Source organism: Phyllostomus discolor, chromosome 1, assembly GCF_004126475.2.
Source record: "Phyllostomus discolor isolate MPI-MPIP mPhyDis1 chromosome 1, mPhyDis1.pri.v3, whole genome shotgun sequence".
NCBI classification, from domain to species: domain Eukaryota; kingdom Metazoa; phylum Chordata; class Mammalia; order Chiroptera; family Phyllostomidae; genus Phyllostomus; species Phyllostomus discolor.
In genome coordinates, this window is record NC_040903.2 from 1014348 (window position 1) to 1032248 (window position 17901).

The following is a 17901-nucleotide window of genomic DNA, read 5'->3' on the forward strand; positions in this document are numbered from 1 at the left end:
GGCTGACAGGGTCACCCCAGCCCCTCTGCGCATGCTGCCCCCCCCCCCCCCCCGGCCTGAGGTGCACACCCCCTGCTGTGTGTTGCTCTCTGGGCTCCCACCCCGGCTTCGGGAGTTTGCTGGGGGCCCTGGGGAGCTTCTCTCTCAGGCTTGTTCTTGTCCAGCCCAGAGGGTGCTGGCACCAAGCCACCCACCCCACCCTGGTGCCTGGAACACACCAGGGCAGCGGCCACGGGGCCGCACCGGCGAGTCAGGAGGTACAGCCAGAAGGGTTTCTGTCCCCACTCGGGACGGGGCCAGCACCCGCACTCAGCTCTGGCCTGAGCTCCCGCTGCCACCGGCTCTCCCTTCGCCGTGACCCAGAGCCTCCTGCAGGTCCCCGAGGCCCCTCGGCTCCACTCTGGGCCCCCCTCCAGCCCGAGCCCCGTGGGACCCCCGCCCCCACCCAGGACCAGACAGAGGGGAGCAAAGTTGAGAGGCCAGCAGGGTGGCCGAGATGGTGCAGCCGCACTGGTCGGGGAGACGTGGCCCCCGGGGGTCAGCTCAGTGAGAGCAGACAGGCCCACAGCCACTGTCCTCCGGCCGCCCAGCCTGGCCGACGGCCGTGGTGACGAGGAGGGTCGATCGCAAAGAGCTGAACAAACGCCGCCACAGACTCGAGGGCGAAAATCCGGAGACACTGGCGTCGGCTCCGGACGCTGCCACTTAAAACAGGTGCACTGCCTGCGTGTGCCCACGCGCTTCAGGACGGCTCCCCCGGAGGCAGTGTGGGTCTCTCGTGCCCCGGGATCCAGGCTCTGCCCACCGCGGGGCTTGATGAGGAGGACCGGAGGGCAGGTAGCAGAGGCTTCGGGTGCTGCTGGGCGGTTCCGAGCGGGCAGGGCCGGTGTGCCACCCTGCTCCGTGTGCCGCTCCGCAGGAAACCCGCCCAGACCCGCGGGCACGTGGCAGCACCACGCCCGAGGCGGCGGGGCTGGGCCCGGACACGGCGCACACCAGGGGGCCGTACAGAGGTGGGAGCTGCCTGTCCCTGCCGGCTGAGCTCAAGGCAGCTTCACTGTCTTGTGTTTAAACCAAAGACCTAAAATACGTTTTCCTCGAATGAGTTTGGCCTCAGACAGCCACCTGCCTGGGAAGAAAACAATGGGACGAATCGTGTAGGCTGCATCCCAGGGCGCGAGGGCAGCCCAGCTTCCAGGCCGGGGCACTGCGCCCCAGGCTGCCTGAGCTGGTGTGCTGGGGACCCCTGGCCTCGCAACAAAGGTGCTGAGGGTGTCACCTGCCCTGCGCTGAGAGGCTGCCCGCCGTGCTTTCCCCAACGTGTGCACCTGGGAGAAAGGTGACTGTGGACAGAGGGGGGGGTGCGGGGGACGGAGGCAGGCAGGGTCGGGAAGCCGCCCTGCAGCCCCGGGAGGCAGCCTCGGGGGCGGGGCCGGGGAGGCCGCTGGTGTGGCAGCAGGGGCCGCGCCCGCCCGAACCAGGGTCCCGGCACCTTGCTTGCAGCCAGTCTCCTCACAGCAGGCACCGTGTTTGCTGTGTATAATGCGCACCCACGGCACCCACGTTTCTGGCCCAGACTTCCAGGAAAAAACCTTTCATTTTAATTATTTTAAGCATATTTTATTGATTATGCTATTATAGTTGTCCCGTTCTTCCCCCTTTATTCCCCTCCACCCTGCACCCCCTACCACCAGCCTTCCCCCCCCTCCTTAGTTCATGCCCACGGGTTGTACGTACATAAAAGTTCTTTGGCTTCTCCATTTCCTATGCTATTCTTACCCTCCCCCTGTCTGTTTTCTACCTAGTATTTATGCTTCTTATTCTCTGTATCTTTCCCCTGTTCTTCCCCTCCCCTCCCCTCCCCTCCTCTCCCCACTGATAACCCTCCACGTGATCTCCATTTCTGTGATTCTGTTCCTGTTCTGGTTGTTTGCTTAGTTCGTTGTTGTTTTTGTTTTTATGTTTGGTTGTTAATAGCTGTGAGTCTGTTGTTATTTTACTGTTCATAGTTTTGATCTTCTTTTTCTTAGACAAGTCCCTATAACACTTCATATACTAAGGGCTTGGTGATGATGAACTCCTTGAACTTGACCTTATCTGGGAAGCACTATATCTGCCCTGCCACTCTAAATGAAAGCTTTGCTGGATAGAGCAATCTTGGATGTGGGTCGTTTTAACTCTTTAATTCAGTTTTTCCTATGCACAAAACCAGCGATCGTATTGCAAGGCATTACTGTGCCCGCAGACACCACTCTTGCTTTCTAGAGTCACAGGCAACGCGTGAGCACGGATGAAGGAGCTAAGCCCCCATCCTGCCCAGGCCTCACGGGTCTCCACGGTGTTTAACTCTCCGGAGTCTCAGGCCAGAAAGGCAGCTCTGGCCCGGCCCAGGGGTGCGCCCATGGGTGGCCCTGCGGGTGCCCCTCCTCCTGCACGGGGCTAAGGGGGCCCCTCTGCCCCAGCAGCAGCCCACCCTGCTGCACGGCCACAGCCCCACGCCGCTCCCACCACTGCACCCCCACCTCCCACGGGAGGGGCCCCGTGGGGCCTCCCGAGGCCTGCGCTGGACCAGTCCTGGCCTCCGCACCCCCCGACAGCCCCGGGCCACCACACCAACGGCCAGGTCTCCACCCGGCATCTGCCCCCGGCTCTCTGCCCGGCTCCGTGTCTGCGTGCCAGCTGCCCACGGGGCCCTCCCCAGCTGCCAGCCCATAGGCCCTGCGGCCCAGGTCCCCACGGGCCACCCCAGGCACACCCACCTGGCAGGAGGGGGTGGTCTCTGGGAGTCGGAGGTAGGCGGGGGGGTTGGGCAGCAGCAGGCCACGCCCAGAACACCTGGGCTCTGACCTGGGCCCCGAGACTCTTTGCAAGTGGCTGCGGGCTTCCTGCCTCGGCGTGTTCAAGGCCGCGCTCTGACCGCCCTGACCTCTCTGAGCCCATGAGGCCGCTGAGGCTGACCGGAGCGCCCCGCTCCCCCTGAGGTGCTGGCCCCCACACACTCCCCAGCCGCTCCCAACTGTGATTCACCTACCGGGCTCCCCTCCCTGCCAGCCTGTGAGATCATTCACACGAGCCCATCACAGCTGCCCTCAGAACCACGGTGGGGGGGCCGCCCCCTGCTCCTCAGAGTCGCCCCACAGCCCCCCCAGTCACTCTGCTCCCCACGGGTCCTCCTCCCCTGACCTCACCTCCTTGGCCTTGGGGGCCAGGTACCCTGTGCTATCTGGGGAGCGGGCTCCCACCCACCGAGGGGGCGTGTGGCTCCCACTCGCAGAGGGACAGCAGCAGCACGTCCAGGCAACCGCCCTGGGGGGCTGCACAGTTGCCTCTGGGGGTGTGCGTGCCGTCTCCCGACCCCAGCAGGGCCCTCAGCCTGAGGACCGCCCAGGCACAGGGACACGCCCAGGCGGAGGGACACTCACCACACGATGGCCAGCCTGGGGATGGTGAACATGAGGGCGGGCTCGTAGTCATCGATCATGTCCTGCGTCAGGTACCCGAAGTCCAGGGCCCTGGCCGAGAGAGGGGGCAGTGAGGCGGGGCAGGCCGGAGTCGGGGGGGCGGGGTCGGCCCGCTTGACCTCAGCCGAGACCCCGCCCCGCAGGCGGTCAGGGGGTGACACAGGTGGGCGGCCCCCACGCCCACGGCCCGACCCCAGCGCCAGGGCAGGCGAGCAGGGCTGCAGTGTAGACGGCAGGCAGGATGGCCACAAGGTCCGATCAGGAAGCTAACCTGGCCGCGAGCCGCTCAGCCAGGGAACCGAAACCACTCGAGTGACAGGAAATGGGGGGCAGGACACGTCCCCGAACAAGGGACTCCGGGGGACAGAGACGCCCCTGGGCTGGTCTCTCCCACCCACGGGCGGGGCTCCCCAAAGCCCTAAGAGCTGGCGCCAGGGCTCCCGGTGAAGGCACTCCCTTGCCTTCCGCTTAGTGATTCGAGGTCTCTTGCAACACCTAAACGCTGGGCGGCGTGTCTCCAGAAAGGAAGAGCTTGGGAGGTGACAGCGGGCAGTTTCAGGACTACCCACCACCGCAGCGCTGGTCAGACCCGAGGGACATTCTAGGCAAAATCTTAGCCCCCAAGTCCACCCAGAGAATCTGGCTCTGCGTTGGAGTGCCAGGCGTGATGAGGGCGTCGGGGTCTACCCCAAACCTGATGGGTAGACGGGAGCCCAGGACGGGTCCCTCCGGACCTGGGCAGGTGAGCAGCGGTGGGGTGGGGAGAAGATGGGGGGGGTGCGGGGGAGCCGGGAGACGAGGGAGGGAGGGAGGGAGGGAGGGCGGGCCGGGAGGAGGCCCGGCTCCTGGAGGTGGAGCCTGTGCAGCTCTGTGCTCTGTCACGTGAACTTCCGGTCACAGGAGCTTCAACGGCAGGACCGGCCCCCGGGGCCCACAGGAGAGGAGAGTTGGGGGCAGGCAGGGATGAGGAACAGGCCGGAGCAGGCCTCCCCTGGGGGTGCCCCCCACCCAGACCAAGGGTGAGGCGGGGCAGATGCGGTCCCGCGGGCGCGTCCCTGGGACGAGGCGCAGCCCCGCGGCGGCCGCTCACCTCTGCACGGTCTCGCAGAACAGCACAATGACCTCCTGCTGCACGTAGTACTCCCTGGGGGACTTCACGGGCACCATGGCCGACACGTAGCTGCAACACAGGCCGGGCGTGAGGGCTGCCCGGGGCCCCGCGCGCCGTCCAGAGGGGCGGGGGTGTCGGGTGAGCCCGCGTGACAGTGCAGTGACAGCGCCCCGTCTGCGCCCCCCAGGGCAGCCGCCTCGGCCCACAGCTCCAGCGGGACGGAGCGTCCGTCAGGGCTGCTCCCGGGGCCTGGACTGTCCCCGCCCACCTCCGTGAGTGTCAGCAGCCCCAGCCAGTGAGCAAGTGGACGCACACGCGAGCACACGCAGGCGGGGGAGTGACCCCGAGCCCAGCCACCAGCTCGGAGAGGCCTGGGGGGGGCCCACGCCTGGTGGCAGGTGTGCTGAGTGGCTGTGAACAGGTGACAGAGTCCCCGAGGTGAGAACACGCTCAGCCCCCGCGAGAGGACACTTTTCTCTCCTCAATCACTCACTCTGATTTCTCATCACGAAAACTTGTTTGGGGCGTCTGGGGAAGACCGGAGAAAAGGAAACTTGATCTCCCCTCCTCCTCCCGGAGAGGAAGTGGACCTCCTTCAACACCGGGGGGCGGGGGGGAGCAGGTTTCCTTCAGGGGCTGCCAGACGGGCAGGTCTCGTTACCCAGGGCCGCCCAGCCCTGAACTCCAAGTGCCGCGCTCTCTCGCCTGCCGTGGGGCCTTCGTGTGTCCGGGTGCTCCTGACCCCTTCCCCACGGAGGCCTGCGGGCGGTGGGGGAGGGCACTCCCTCTACTGGGGGGCGGGCTCCACTTCCTGAAGGAGCAGCAGCTCCCCAGGCTGTAGGCGGACGGGCACCGGGCGGGTGCACATGCGGAGCTCCGTGCTGGTGCCACTGCGTGGGCCGGGGAGGGAGCGGGGGCACCGGGGGATCCGAGACTCCCTCGAGCTGGGGCAGGGCCCCCCACCCCATGGAGCTGGGGGTCCCAGTGGGCCACAGGAGCAGCGGCCACCCCCTGCTGCTTGTCCTGCGTCCCAGATGTGCACACAGAGTGGGTGTCGGTGACTGTGGGGTGAGCAGACGGACTGACAGGGGCAGCTGGGACCAATGGCAGGCAAGGCTGGAAGGGGAGGGGGCGGCGGCAGACGGAGGCTCAGGCTTGTGGTGGACCCGCGACAATGACACCTTCCCTCCGCAGGGCCCACCTGGCGCCCCTGAGGTGTACTGGGGAGGGCGGCAGTGGTGGAGGGGTGGACAGCTGGGGTCCTCTGCACCCCTGGGTCACCTGGCCCTGCCTTCAAGATGCATCTCCACTCCCTGGACCCACACCGCCCCCCAGGGCTACGTGTGCTCACTCGGACAGCCCTCGGGCAGCCGCAGCCCCTCCCTGCCCTGCGCGCTCCCCCTGGAAACGCCCGACCACCCCGCAGAGCTGGCCCGCCCCTCCCTGCACAGCACGGCCCCCCTGCCCACCCCCCCCCCCCCCCGCACTGACAGCCCATGCACGCCCCCGGGTCACCTCAGCTCGAACTCCGCGAACAGGACGTCGAAGTGCCTCAGGGCCTCCCGCATCTTCTCCGTGTAGGTGTTGAGGTCCCGCAGCGCCTGGTCTCGGAGGGCGCCCCGCACGCCCTCCAGGCTGCGGGTCAGCTCCTTGGCCAGCGGGCGCATGGCCACGCTCTCCAGCTCCCGGTTCATGATGATGGAGCCGGCGGCCAGGCACTGCGGGCAGAAGGGGCAGCTCAGCAGCGGCGGGGGCTCTCGGGGTCGCAGGGTCGCGCCTGGTCCCTGTGGGGCCCACCGGCCTGGGCCCACCCCAGCTTCCCTGCCCCCCACAGCTCCTTGGGCCTGCAGAGACCAGGATCCCCAGCACGGTCCGCCGACCCTGGGCAGGGCCGGTCCCCGTGAGAGGACTGTGGTCCCCAGAGCCAGGCACACGTGGAAAAGGCTGGGACGTGGCTGTCATTCCCAGGACCCCCCCCCGAGTCCTCTCTCCCAGGAACCCCTGCCTCACAGCCCCCCACTCCCTCTGGGGCCGGCGGGCCGGGAAGTGGGTCCCTGCCCCGGGCTCCCCTGAAGTCCAGAGCCGTCATGGCAGAGGCCATGGACGCTCTCCCTGGGACCCAGACCCCGGAGGCAGGCAGGAGGGGAGGGCCAGTGGAGCCCCGGGTCGTGGGCGCCTGTCCACCCCCCCACGCCGCCCACAGGAGAAGCCCCGGTGTGGACGACGCCCACGCTGGGACCCGGGACCTGGCGCACGGCTGCTACCTCGGCACCGAACCACAGCTGGCCGGCCAGGTTGTCGTGCCGGATCTCCTCGGGGAACTTGGCGCAGAAGTCCCTGGGCGCGCGGTCCTGGGGGATGCACAGGTCCATGATCTGGTTGATGATGTTCAGCACGTTGTCCTGCGACAGACGGGAGGGCGCTGCGGCTGGGCTGCGGCTGGTGGGGGGTGGCCCCGGCGGGCACCGGCCCCAGTGGGCACTGCGGGGACAGCACGGCCCCGCCGGCCCCGCAGCTGCTGCCCAGGTGCAGATTCCAGAAGGATCCACGGCCGGGGGCAAAACTCCCGCCTCCCTCCCCCTACTCGGGCTCAGTGGGTCACGTCAGGACGGGGCCCGGGAGGCTCCCTGCTGCTCGAGTGAAAACCACACGCTCGTGAAAGAGCGCGGCGATTAGCCGTTTCTCGCACTCACAACCGCACACCTGCCTTGGCTCGCCCAGGACTCACCTGGAGCGCCAGCCACAGTGCGTGCAGGTGGCCCTGCGACCTCCTCTGCTCCCGGGACGATGCTGTCACCTCAGTGGCCCTCTGACCCGCCCCTGCTGACCCACTGTGGGCCCTGCAGCCCCGGCTGCCGTGACTGCCCCCCGAGCCCCTACTGAACACCCACACGTGGGATTCTCGGGGCAGAGCCGGAGACACGGCGCGGTGGGGCAGACAGACAGACACCAGGCTGGTTATCGCCGCCGACTCGCCGTGTCGCCGACACACACGGTGTCAGCCCGTGTCCCCCTGGGCGTGTGCGCGGCCCTGGCAGACAGGGCCTGCTGCCGGAGCGGCACCACCAGCAGGCAGGGCGTGAGGCCAGCCCCTCCCCCCACCGCCCCAAGACCGCACCCCAGGGCCTGCCCCCACCCCCCGAGGGAGCGAGAGCCTTCATGCAGCAGCAGCAGCAGCAGCAGCCATGGAGGCCGGGGCTCAGACAGACTCCCCGCGGGCTGGGCTCCTGGGCAGAGCTGTCGTCCCGGTCGCACCTGCCCGAGCTCCCTTGTGGGGGGGGGGGGCGCAGGCCACGCACAGCGGGACCCTCCGTCCGGGCCAGGCCCCTCTGGGACCAGCAGGTCAGCCGGGGCAACACGTGAGCACGCCAGCCAGTGGCTGGGGGGGGGGGGGCACCCCACCCCACGGCCCCGCCCCAGGGACACGGAGACCCGGACGCCCTCAGGCTGGCTGTGAGCCCGGGAAGGGCCACTGAGCCCCTGCCCCTTCCGCCGCGGAAACCAGCTGCTCGGGTGCTCCGTGTGTAAAAGGGCGGCGAGGCCGCTCTTGCTGCACCTCACACCACACGCCGTTCCCGTGTTCTGAATCCGCCTGATCCTCGGACAGCTACCACTTGTGCTGCAGAATTACGGGAGCGCTGACATTTGTTTTTTTCTTTAGTTTGTCAGAGATCGATTCAATGCCCACTCCCCACAGAAACCTGGGAGGAGTGGGAGCAGGGACCCGGGGGTGCCCCGGGGGAGAGCTGCTGGGGGGGGCACGTCCCCTGACTCTTCCTGTCCTGGGGGCGGGGCTGCTCCGGCGACAGCTCATCCTGCGCACACGCACGGTTCTGTGCCCGGGGGCAGCCGTTGCTGCGGGGACAGGTCATCACAACCTCCAGAGTCTCCAACAGCCACGTGAGACGAGAGCGGGTGACCCCCCCCACGGACTTGCCGTCCTCTCCTGCCGGGTGCCAGGTCTCTGATTCCCGGCCTCCACAAGGACCGGCAGTCCCTGCCGGGGTGCGCGACACTGAGCTGGGGGCCACTTCCTCAGGGTCCCCGCACTTCTGGAGATGGCACGACACGGCCGGCGGGGGGGGGGCTGGGGGGGTAAGCCGCCCTCCCGTGCTCTGACTGCAGTCTGCCAGACTGCTTTCCAGAAAGATCGCACTGCCTGGCTCTCTTGCCGTTGGCCACTGTAAATCTCCGTGTCCCTCCCTCCCCCGCGCCGGGCTTTGTCACCTGTTTCCTGGGAAGCAGACGTGAGAAAGCACCGTGGGGGGAAGCGCCCCCTTCGGTGCAGACGGCGGCACCCCAAGCTCCGTGGGAGACTCCGCGCCCCGCGGGCGCGTCAGCCCGAGCAGCCCAGAGACGAAGCCCGGCCGGCGCCCAGCGGCGCGGGTGTGAGCTCGCTCCGTGGGCTCCCGGGGGGAAGGTCCTTTCTCGCGCGTGGTTCTGTAACGGGATGCACAGACTCCAGTGGAAAGGAAGGGCCGTCGGGGCTCCGTCAACGCCAGCCCTCGCTCGGAGCCGGGCCGGGGATCCAGAGAACACGGCACCAGCAGACAACACCCGCTCTCGCCCCACTGTGCGCCGCGCACTAGTCGCAGCGGCCCAGGCGTGGGAGCGGCCCCAGTGTCCGCCCCCGGGCGAGCGGGTACAGAAGGCGGATGCGCACACACTGAACCACCACCCGGCCGTGGACGTGGACCCCTGCCCTCTGCCGCGGCACGGACGCACGCGGACGGGCGTGGCGCGGAGTGCGGTAAGTCGGGCACAGAGACACGGGTGCCGCGCGATCTCACGTGGGCGTGGAATGTGGAACAGGGCAGGAACAGACAGAACAAGAGGGAAACGGACCCACGGACACTGAGAACAAACGGACAGCAGTCGAAGCGGGGGTGGGGAGGGGGATTCACAAACCAAAGCCAGCAGGGCTCCGAGCTCGGCGAGGCGGCGGGCCTGGCCCCATGCCACGCAGCCCCTGAGTGGCCCATGTGGCCCGCTCGCCATGCCACCTGGCCTGCCAGGACACCGGCTGCCGAGGGCCAGGGCAGGGCCTTGATTTTATTCCCCGACGGCCCCCCCTCCCCCCCGTGCCTGGAGCTGCGCCCAACGCAGAGTGAGCCTGGTAAGCACTCGCTGGGACGGACAGGATCTCGGGGCCCACCAAACATGGGTGGAGCGCCGGGAACCGAGCGTGCCCCCCCTTGAACAACAACGACGACGGAGGACAACGAGCCAGGCTCCGCGACAGACGAGACTCAGGCACCAGGCGACCTCGGGGGGGAGGAGCAGCCGAGGGGAACTGCGACCGCCCTGGTCGCCACCTTGAGGGGACTCTCAGGTCACAGCACAGGCAGAGGTGCCCGGTGGCCCCCGGAAAACTCCCTGGTGGCGGAGACAGAGCTGAGAGTCCAGGGGAGCCGAGGCACCTGGGACCCAGGGGACGGGGCTCCAGAGGAGCGGGCACGGCCCCAGGACGGCCCTCAAGGTCGGGGCCCCGAGGGTTCAGCAGGTCACAGGGCACCCGTGCCAGTGAGGACCAGGCAGTGGGCCTGAAGGACTCGCGTGAGCGGTGGCCAGACCCCCGAGGCTGGAACGGGGGAGCGGTGCAGTCCCCCGGGCTCAGCCTCAGCCGCGGAGGGCCATCGTCCCTCACTACCCCAAGCGTCTGGTCCCGCCAAGCGTCTCAGAAACAGGCCCTGCAGGGCCAAAGTGTGTCCAGGCAACCAAACCGCAGTGCGCACCGTGGCACAGAGAGGTTCGTGGGAAGAGGACCACACTCAGCTCCCGGCAAGGTGAAGTTCACGCTGTCAGCAGCCCACAGAAAACCCCCAGGCCTGCAGAGAATTAGGGACACGGGTCGCGAGAAGGAAAGAAAAGCGACCAGTCAAAACCAACCGAGACCTGCGGCGGACAGTGGGGCCGCTGCCCACGCAGTGAGACTGCTGTTCCTGCCGACGCTGAGGGTCCAGAAAGTTACGAGAGACGATGGCGAAGAGAGAAGGAGCCAGACGGAGGCAGAGGTGGGGGCGGGGAGGGCAACCACCGGGTGGGACAGGAATGCGCCGGTGGGGGCACCTCGGGTCAACACTCAGCAGAAAAGAACCCGGAACTGGGAGGCGCGGCAGCTGACACTCCCCAGACGACTGGGGGGGGGGGGGGGACGACAGTAACAGGACGGGTCAGTGGTGAGCCTCAGGGCGACTTCGAGGTGCCCCGTGTCCATCGTACAATTTGAGGCCCAAAAGGGGAGGGAGGGGGCAGAGTGCATATTTGAAGGAATAAAAGCCAAGTTTTCCCCAAATTCAACGGCAACTATAAACTCACGGATGCAAGAGGTTCGGTGAACCCTAAGCACGAGGAACACGGAGAAAAATACACCGAATCAAAGCATGGTCGAATCGACCAAAACTAGTAAAACGAGGAAATCTCACAAGGAGCAGGAGAGAAAGAGACAGGTCAGGCCTTCTCAGTGGAAACAATGCCGGCAGGACGAGAGGGGAGGGCTCCGGCCGGTGAGGCTCGGCTGGAGGGGCGTCACCCCACACTGACAGGCTGTGGGCTCAGGCCACGGTCAGGGCGCACGCGTGGGCTGTGGGTTCAGTCCCCAGCAGGGGCGGCTGGGGTGTATACGGGAGGCAACCGATCGATGTTTCTCTCCCCCTCTCCCTCTCGCTAAAATCAATACGAACGTCCTCAGGTGAGGATAAAAAAGAGACAGAGAGAGAGTGGAAAGAACACATTGGGGGGGGAAATGATTAACAACTTACAATTCTACACCAAACAAAAAAGTCTTTCAGAATTCAAGGCAAAACCCTTCTTCATTCAGGCGCAGGCTAAAAGAACTCAGGGCCAGCAAACCGGCAGCGCAGGAAATGCTGAAGAAGGCCCTTCACCGGAAGGACAGGGACACCAGGTGGGAACGGAGATGGCCACGGGGAAGGGCGCGCAGCAGAGGGTGACAGCACGGAACACCTGCAGGCCCCCCCCCCGACGCCGAACGGCGCCAAGGCCCCACCCCGCCCAGGGCGGCCCGACCGCACTCACCTGGCAGGAGCGGAACTGGCTGACGAGCAGCGTGCAGCGCTGCGGGTCCTTCCTCCCGTCCAGGCTGTCCAGCTCGGCGGCCACCTGGTTCAGCTCCTCATCGGCATAGTAGAACTGGGCGAGCAGCTGCGGGTCCGACCTCTGTGGGAGACGGACACGGCGGGCGTGAGCCAGGCAGGAGGGGGGCGTGAGCCAGGCAGGAGGGGGGCGTGAGCCAGGCAGGAGGAGGGTGTGAGCCCCGGGATGGCCCCTTCCCAGGCCATGAGCTGCAGCTGTGGCCCAGGGCCCTGACCCCCGGGCAGCGAGCAGTGTGGGCTCTCCCATCCGCTTCCTGCACCGGAATCTCTCTGCTGCTTGTCCCCGACACACCTGAGTCCCTCCACGTTACAACCACAGGGCTGTGCCTGCTTCTCGGAGGCCACCCAAGGCTGTGCGACCCCAGAGGACAGCGTCTGTGTGGGGAAGCCAGATGGCAAGTCCCCACAGCCCCCTGGGATAGATGACCCACAAACAAGGGGCTTGGGGAGAGTGGGGTCCAGGGGGCCACAGGATGCTGGCCACCTGAGCAACGACATCCTCAGACCTGGCTCAGGAGTTGGCTCGGGTCACCGCAGCCCACTGGGGTCCTTCCAGCCCCCAAGCCTCCCCAAGTCCCTTCACACAGTGGGGGTGCGGGTAGGGTGGGGGACACTCCCACAGAAGATGCCACGTGGTGACTGAAACCAGGGGGGTGACGCCGAGCCCCCTTCATCTGTTCTGCGGCCCGGCCCACCCACCAACAGACACGTCTGGACCCGCGAGCAGGACAGGACCGGGTCCAGGGCATGGGGCAGCGACACCTCTGGGAGGCCAGGTCTGCCTAGGACAACACGACCCGGGGCCACGCCCGCACCCGTCCACGGGAGGACTCGGGCGGGCCCTCCTCGGCACACGGCACAGGCCTCGGGCTCAAACACACCGGTGCCCAGGTGACAGGCCCTGCTGCACGAGCTGCGGCCAGGGAGGCAGTGACGGGTCGGGCTCAGGAAAGGCCAAGGGTGGCCGTGGTGCCAGCTGCCCGCCACTCGCTCCCATCGGACCCAGGGGGGGACTGAGCTCCCAGAGGCTTCTCGTTCAGCCCTCAAGGGGAAACGGGGGCACAGAGAGGCACAGCGCGGTGCCGTGAAGTAAGGTGTGCCCCGGTGCGCCCCCGCCACGCTGGTGACCTTCATCCTTAAACACAGGCATAGTGACGAGTCATCAGAAACCTACACGAAACCCTTCTAAGCTGTTCCTCGTGGGCTTTGGGAAGCGGCCCCTTGGCAGAGGGGAGGCTGAGGGCTGGGCTCGGGGTCTCCTCCTTCAGGGGTGACGACGACGTTTCAGAACCACACGGAGGGGGTGGCTGCACACCCCTGTGAACGCACCACATACCACGGAACCGTCTGCTCTGAATGTGATAGTTCCCGTCACCCCCCCATTCTACCTCAGTTAAAACGGAGTAAAGAGGGGCTCTCTCTGGGGGGGCAGCCCCGCACGGCACAGGGCTGGGGAGAAGCCAGGAGCCCTCCGGCCAGCACCCGATCACGGCCTGACTTCCGCAGGTACCGACTCCCGCCGCCACAAGCAGTGCTGGGCGGTCGCTCTCCGGCCTGACCGAGAGTCTGGGGCCCGAGTGTGGCCTGCGCCAGAAACACACCGACCCCTGAAGACGGGCCCAAAAGGGCCCAAAACACACCCCTCTCGGGAAAGCGCATTTCAGCCAAGGTTTCCAGCCTTCGAGGCCGCCCGCCTGCTCGATTGGGGAAGGGCGCCGCTCACAGCCAGCGCGGACCGGCAAGTCCGCGCGGACGGATCCCCTGCAGCGCACGAGGGGACTCCGGGGCGTGTCTTACACGACACGTGTCACAGCTGCCCTTTCTCCCCTCGCTGAACGCCTCGCCCCTCTCGCCCCTCTCGCAGGAGAAGTCGCCCCAGGAAACCCAGGGGCTCGCCTCCTCCGCGCCCCTCCCCCGCACGGTCGCGCGCCACGCCCAGGACGTGAGCGGCTGCCACGCCCAGGCGCTCCGCTGTGAGCCCGAGTTCGGGGAGACGCTCACTGCGGGGAGTTCGCAGAAGTTACAGGTGACCGAGTGGTGGCATCGGCCCGGAGTTCCAGGAAAAGGCTCCTTTTCCCTTTCCAGATCCGAGCACAACGACGGGACCTTCGGCTCCGCCCTTGGAAGGAAGTAAAACTGCAAAACGCCCCCTCAAGGGGCAAGGCTCTGTCCTTCCTGCCGCCGAAGGTGTCTCACTGACCACGCGAGTCCACCAGTGCTGCCCTGCAGAGCCCGAGGGCACTCACCACTGGGCACGTCGACGCCAGCCCCTGGAAGGCACCCCGAATCTCGCAGCCCGAGCCGTGCCCTGGTTCACCTGGTCCTCCCTGCACACGCCTGCCCGCCTCCCGGCCGGTCACAGGACCGTCCGACTCCAGGAGAGGCTTTGGAACTGCTGGGCTGGGAGGGCTCTCCAACGAGGCAGACCCCGGGCCACACAGGCCACGCGGGCCCTGGAGACGGCCGCTTCTCAACTACGCAGGACAGTGCAGCGGAGCCGCTGCTGCTCCGACGCCAGCAGCCCACCCACCTCGCGCAGGCAGAACCCGCCCACCAGCTGCAGCCCCGCCCACTCCCGCTCTCCGCAAAGCTACCTGCGCCCCGGATCCCGACTCACGTGGCCCCTTCATCACAGCTTGTTGCCATATGTAGTCCTCAAATGTATTTCTGGCTGTTTTTAACTCTATAAAAAGCATGTCACGCGTATGTGGTATTTTGAGACTGGCTTTTGAGTTGTCACATCCTGTGCGCTGTGCCGCACGGCGGCTGCCGGTCCCACAAGCGGCCTTGCGAGCCGCCCACCGTGCACTTGGCTGCGGCCCCAGAGGGCGCCCCGTTCCTCCGGGGTTTTGCTGTGCTGGCAGGTTCGTGGCTGTCCCACCACCCCAGCTGTGCGTGCACAGCCCCAGAAGGTAGGTATTAGTCCCCTCCTGCGGCCCTAACAAATCTCCACAGACTCAGTGGCTTGAACAGAACGCACCCCCTGGCGGGTCCGGGGGACCGAGCCCCAGCAGGGGTCTCCGTGGCTGCGCCTGAAGGCGGCAGGGCCGCTCCTCCTCCCAGCGGGTGGAGGGGAAAACCACGCCCCCGCCTTTCCCACCTCGAGGCTGCTGTCCTCCTCCATCGGAGGCCCCTCCCTCTGCCTTTGGGGAGGGCAGTGGGGTACTTCCTGGACCCTCTTCCACAGTCACGCCCCCCCACCGTCACACCGTGCCCCAGCTGACCCAGGCCCATCTGACAGTTTCCAGGGCAGCTGACCGGCCACCTTGGCTCCCAGGGGAACCTTCCTCCTACCCTGCCGCCCAGCCCCAGCTGCCCACAGGCTCCGGGGGTCCCAACGGGAGCGACTCGGGGCCATTATCCTGCCTGCCTCTGGTGGCCTTTCTGGGTCGCCCACTCGCACCCAGCAGCCACGTCTCAGCTCCCAGGACCCACCTTCCCCAGCACAGTCACAGGGTCGTGGCCTGCCGCCCCTGAGTGGGGTGGAGCCATGCCTCTCCGCGGGCTGGAGTCCCAGCGCCCGGCCCTGGGCCCGAGTTCCCCCGCACAAGGTGGCTGACCACACGAGGAGAGCATTTCCAGCTCACAGTACAAGTCGGGGGGCCTGGGGGTCTGCAGTCACAGCGGGGGCACTTGGCTGCAGGCGCGGCTGAGGTCCATTAGTGTTTCCAGGCAGGGGAGCCCTGGCTCTGACGCCGACTGGGGTGCCAGCAGGCAGGCCTGCCCTCCGCTCGCCCCCAGACCCACGCTCAGCACAGTGGGTGGCTCTGCTGGTGACCCGCCGATGGAAGACCAGGAAATCTCTTCCACACCAAGAGCAAGGCCAGCCGTCAGGACCTCTCTGACCTTCCCACTAAAACTGCAACCTCAGACCGGGCCGGGTGGCTCAGTGGGTGGCAGCACTGTCCTGCACACCAGGAGGTTGCGGGTTCGATTCCCACCAGGGCCCATACCTAGGTTGCGGGTTCGATCCTGGCAGGGGTGTGTGGGGGAGGCAGAATCCACGTTTCTCTCTCACATGGATGCTCTCTCCCTCTCTCTCCCTCCCTCCCTCTTTCTGAAACCAACAAACATGACCCAGGGGAGGACTAAAAGAAGAAACCCAGCCTCACTCCCCAGCCTCGCCCTTCTTCCCGGGAAATGGAGTGGACCGTGCTGGGACGCAGGCAGGCTCCCGGTGGAGCACCTGCTGGTGGAGGTCAGAGAGGAGCGGCACAGGCGGAATGACCCACCACTCTCCGGCCACGCCGGCGGGAAACGAGGCCAGCCGTGCCGCGGCCCTGCCCCAGCCCCCCTCCCCGAGCAAGAGCAGCAAGCGCAGGGCAGAGTCAGAAAGGGCTGCACCACACGCTGTGTTGTCTTCGGTCGGATTTCAAAGGGAGCACAGGACCTCCGGCGTGACGCCCGACGCTCCATGAACGTGGCCAGACCAAGGGCAGGGGACAGCGCAGACACTGCGGGAGGAGCTCTTCCCGTGACCGCTCGGTCCAGGGCTCGTCCCCCGCAGCGCCCAGGGCTGCCGTGGCAGCGGCCCGCCACGTTGGGCTGGAGACAGAACATCTCGTTGTCACCGACTGCGGGCAGGACAGGCAGGACCCTTGGGAGGTGTGCCCACCCCGGCTCTTCGGCCGCCGAGGTCACCGAGAGTGCCAGGCCAGAAGGGACAGCCAGACCCAGAACCACGGGGATGGCCTTTGACCTCTGCCCTGCCCCGAAGGGGAGCACACACGCTAGGCACCGGCCAGCGCTGTGGGAATGGACAGAGGGCGAGGGGCCCGTGGATGACGACAGGGCTGTTCAGCCTCGGCACTTGACCTCGGGGCCAGTGGCCTCGCTGTGGGCGCTGTCCTGGGCCTTGCCGGGCAGCATCCCCCACTAGCTGCCAGCAGAACACCCCCTCTAACCTGTGACACCAAAGATGTTTGCAGACATCACCAAACGTCCCCGAGGGCCAGTTGCCCCCATTGAGAACCACTGGAGTGTGGGGGGGGGGGGGGGCAGGTGGGTCTGGTGAAGGTCTGGTGAAGTGGGATTTGTGAGGAGGGCTGGTGGGGGAAGAGCCCGGTGGGGCTGAGCAGGACAGCGTGGGGGAGGGGAAAGCTCGGGCAGGACTACTTCCTCCCTGAGGGCCTGGGGTTTCATGCTGGGAGGGCCGGGCACCTGGGAGGAGCGAGGAGACGAAACTGCATGTTTGAAAGATGGTTCCAGCTGCTGTGTGGGGACAGCCTGGGGGTGGACAAGGGCCGATGGGGGCAACCAGGGCGATGCTGGTGGCTGGACACGGAGGAGGTGCCGGGGCAGAGGGGTCACCTCCCAGAAACACTTTTATTGTCACTTTAAATTGCAGTGACACACAAGACAGAATGCCTGCCGCCGTGGCCGTCCCTAAGTGCTCGGCTCAGTGGCACTCGGCACACCCGTGACTGTGCCGCCACCGCCATTGCCGCCGCCACCGGTCTCGACACCTGGCCTCACCCTGCAAAGGCTGCCCCACCAAGCAGCCGCCCCCTGACCCTGGCCCCTGCCACCTCCTCTCTGCCTGGAAGAGCCCGGCCACTCGGAGGGCCTCACGGAAGCGGGATCAACAGCGTGGGCCTTCTGGCACGGGCTCATCTCACGGAGCGCGCTGTCCCCCCGGGTCCTCCACAGCGCGGCAGGTGTCAAGGTCCCCTTCCCGTGAGGCTGGACAGAGACGGACAGACCACCCTGCGCCTGCCGCCCCCACTGCTGTGAAATGAGGCTGCCGAGACAAGACGGAGGGCGTGCTGCCGGGGGTTTACTGCCGGTGGGGACGCACAGTGACAGGCCAGGAGAGAGTCAGAGTCCCGTCCAGGGGTGGCTGAGGTGGGACTGGGGGGGGGGGTCAGGGCTGCAGGGACACGTGTGAGCACCATCAGGGCACAGAGGGCTGAGAGCTGGCCAGCCACGTACTGGGGTCAGGGAGAGAGAGAGGGGCCCGAGCCAGGGACACAGCCGCCCCGGAGGCTGGGCGAGGAGACAGGGAGGGACAGCGTGAGGTCGGTTGCAGCCCCGAGGTTCCTGCCAACCAGGGAGACCAGGGAAAGCAGGGGCCGAGGGGGCGAGCACAACAGGCTCCAGGAGGCGACGCCGCAGCCGGGGTTGTCTCAGTGGGCCATGCAGGAAGGGGCGGGGGTGGAGTCAGCCCCCCTCCCCGCCCTGCCGCCCCCCGGCCGGGGCTTCTGCAGAAAGGAGA

General features: G+C 67.0%; 1 protein-coding gene across 1 annotated transcript in view; it reads right to left on the minus strand.

Moving 5' to 3' along the window:
• The window catches only part of ZFYVE28 (zinc finger FYVE-type containing 28), a 44981-nt gene that overhangs the window by 17392 nt on the left and 9688 nt on the right, over positions 1-17901 (minus strand). The window contains exons 2-6 of the mRNA XM_028503847.2: positions 11611-11751; positions 6837-6974; positions 6088-6290; positions 4552-4641; positions 3423-3512 (exon numbers count right to left, since the gene is read on the minus strand). Coding sequence (XP_028359648.2) covers positions 3423-3512; positions 4552-4641; positions 6088-6290; positions 6837-6974; positions 11611-11751 — 662 coding nt within the window. The remainder of the gene's footprint in view (positions 1-3422; positions 3513-4551; positions 4642-6087; positions 6291-6836; positions 6975-11610; positions 11752-17901) is intronic.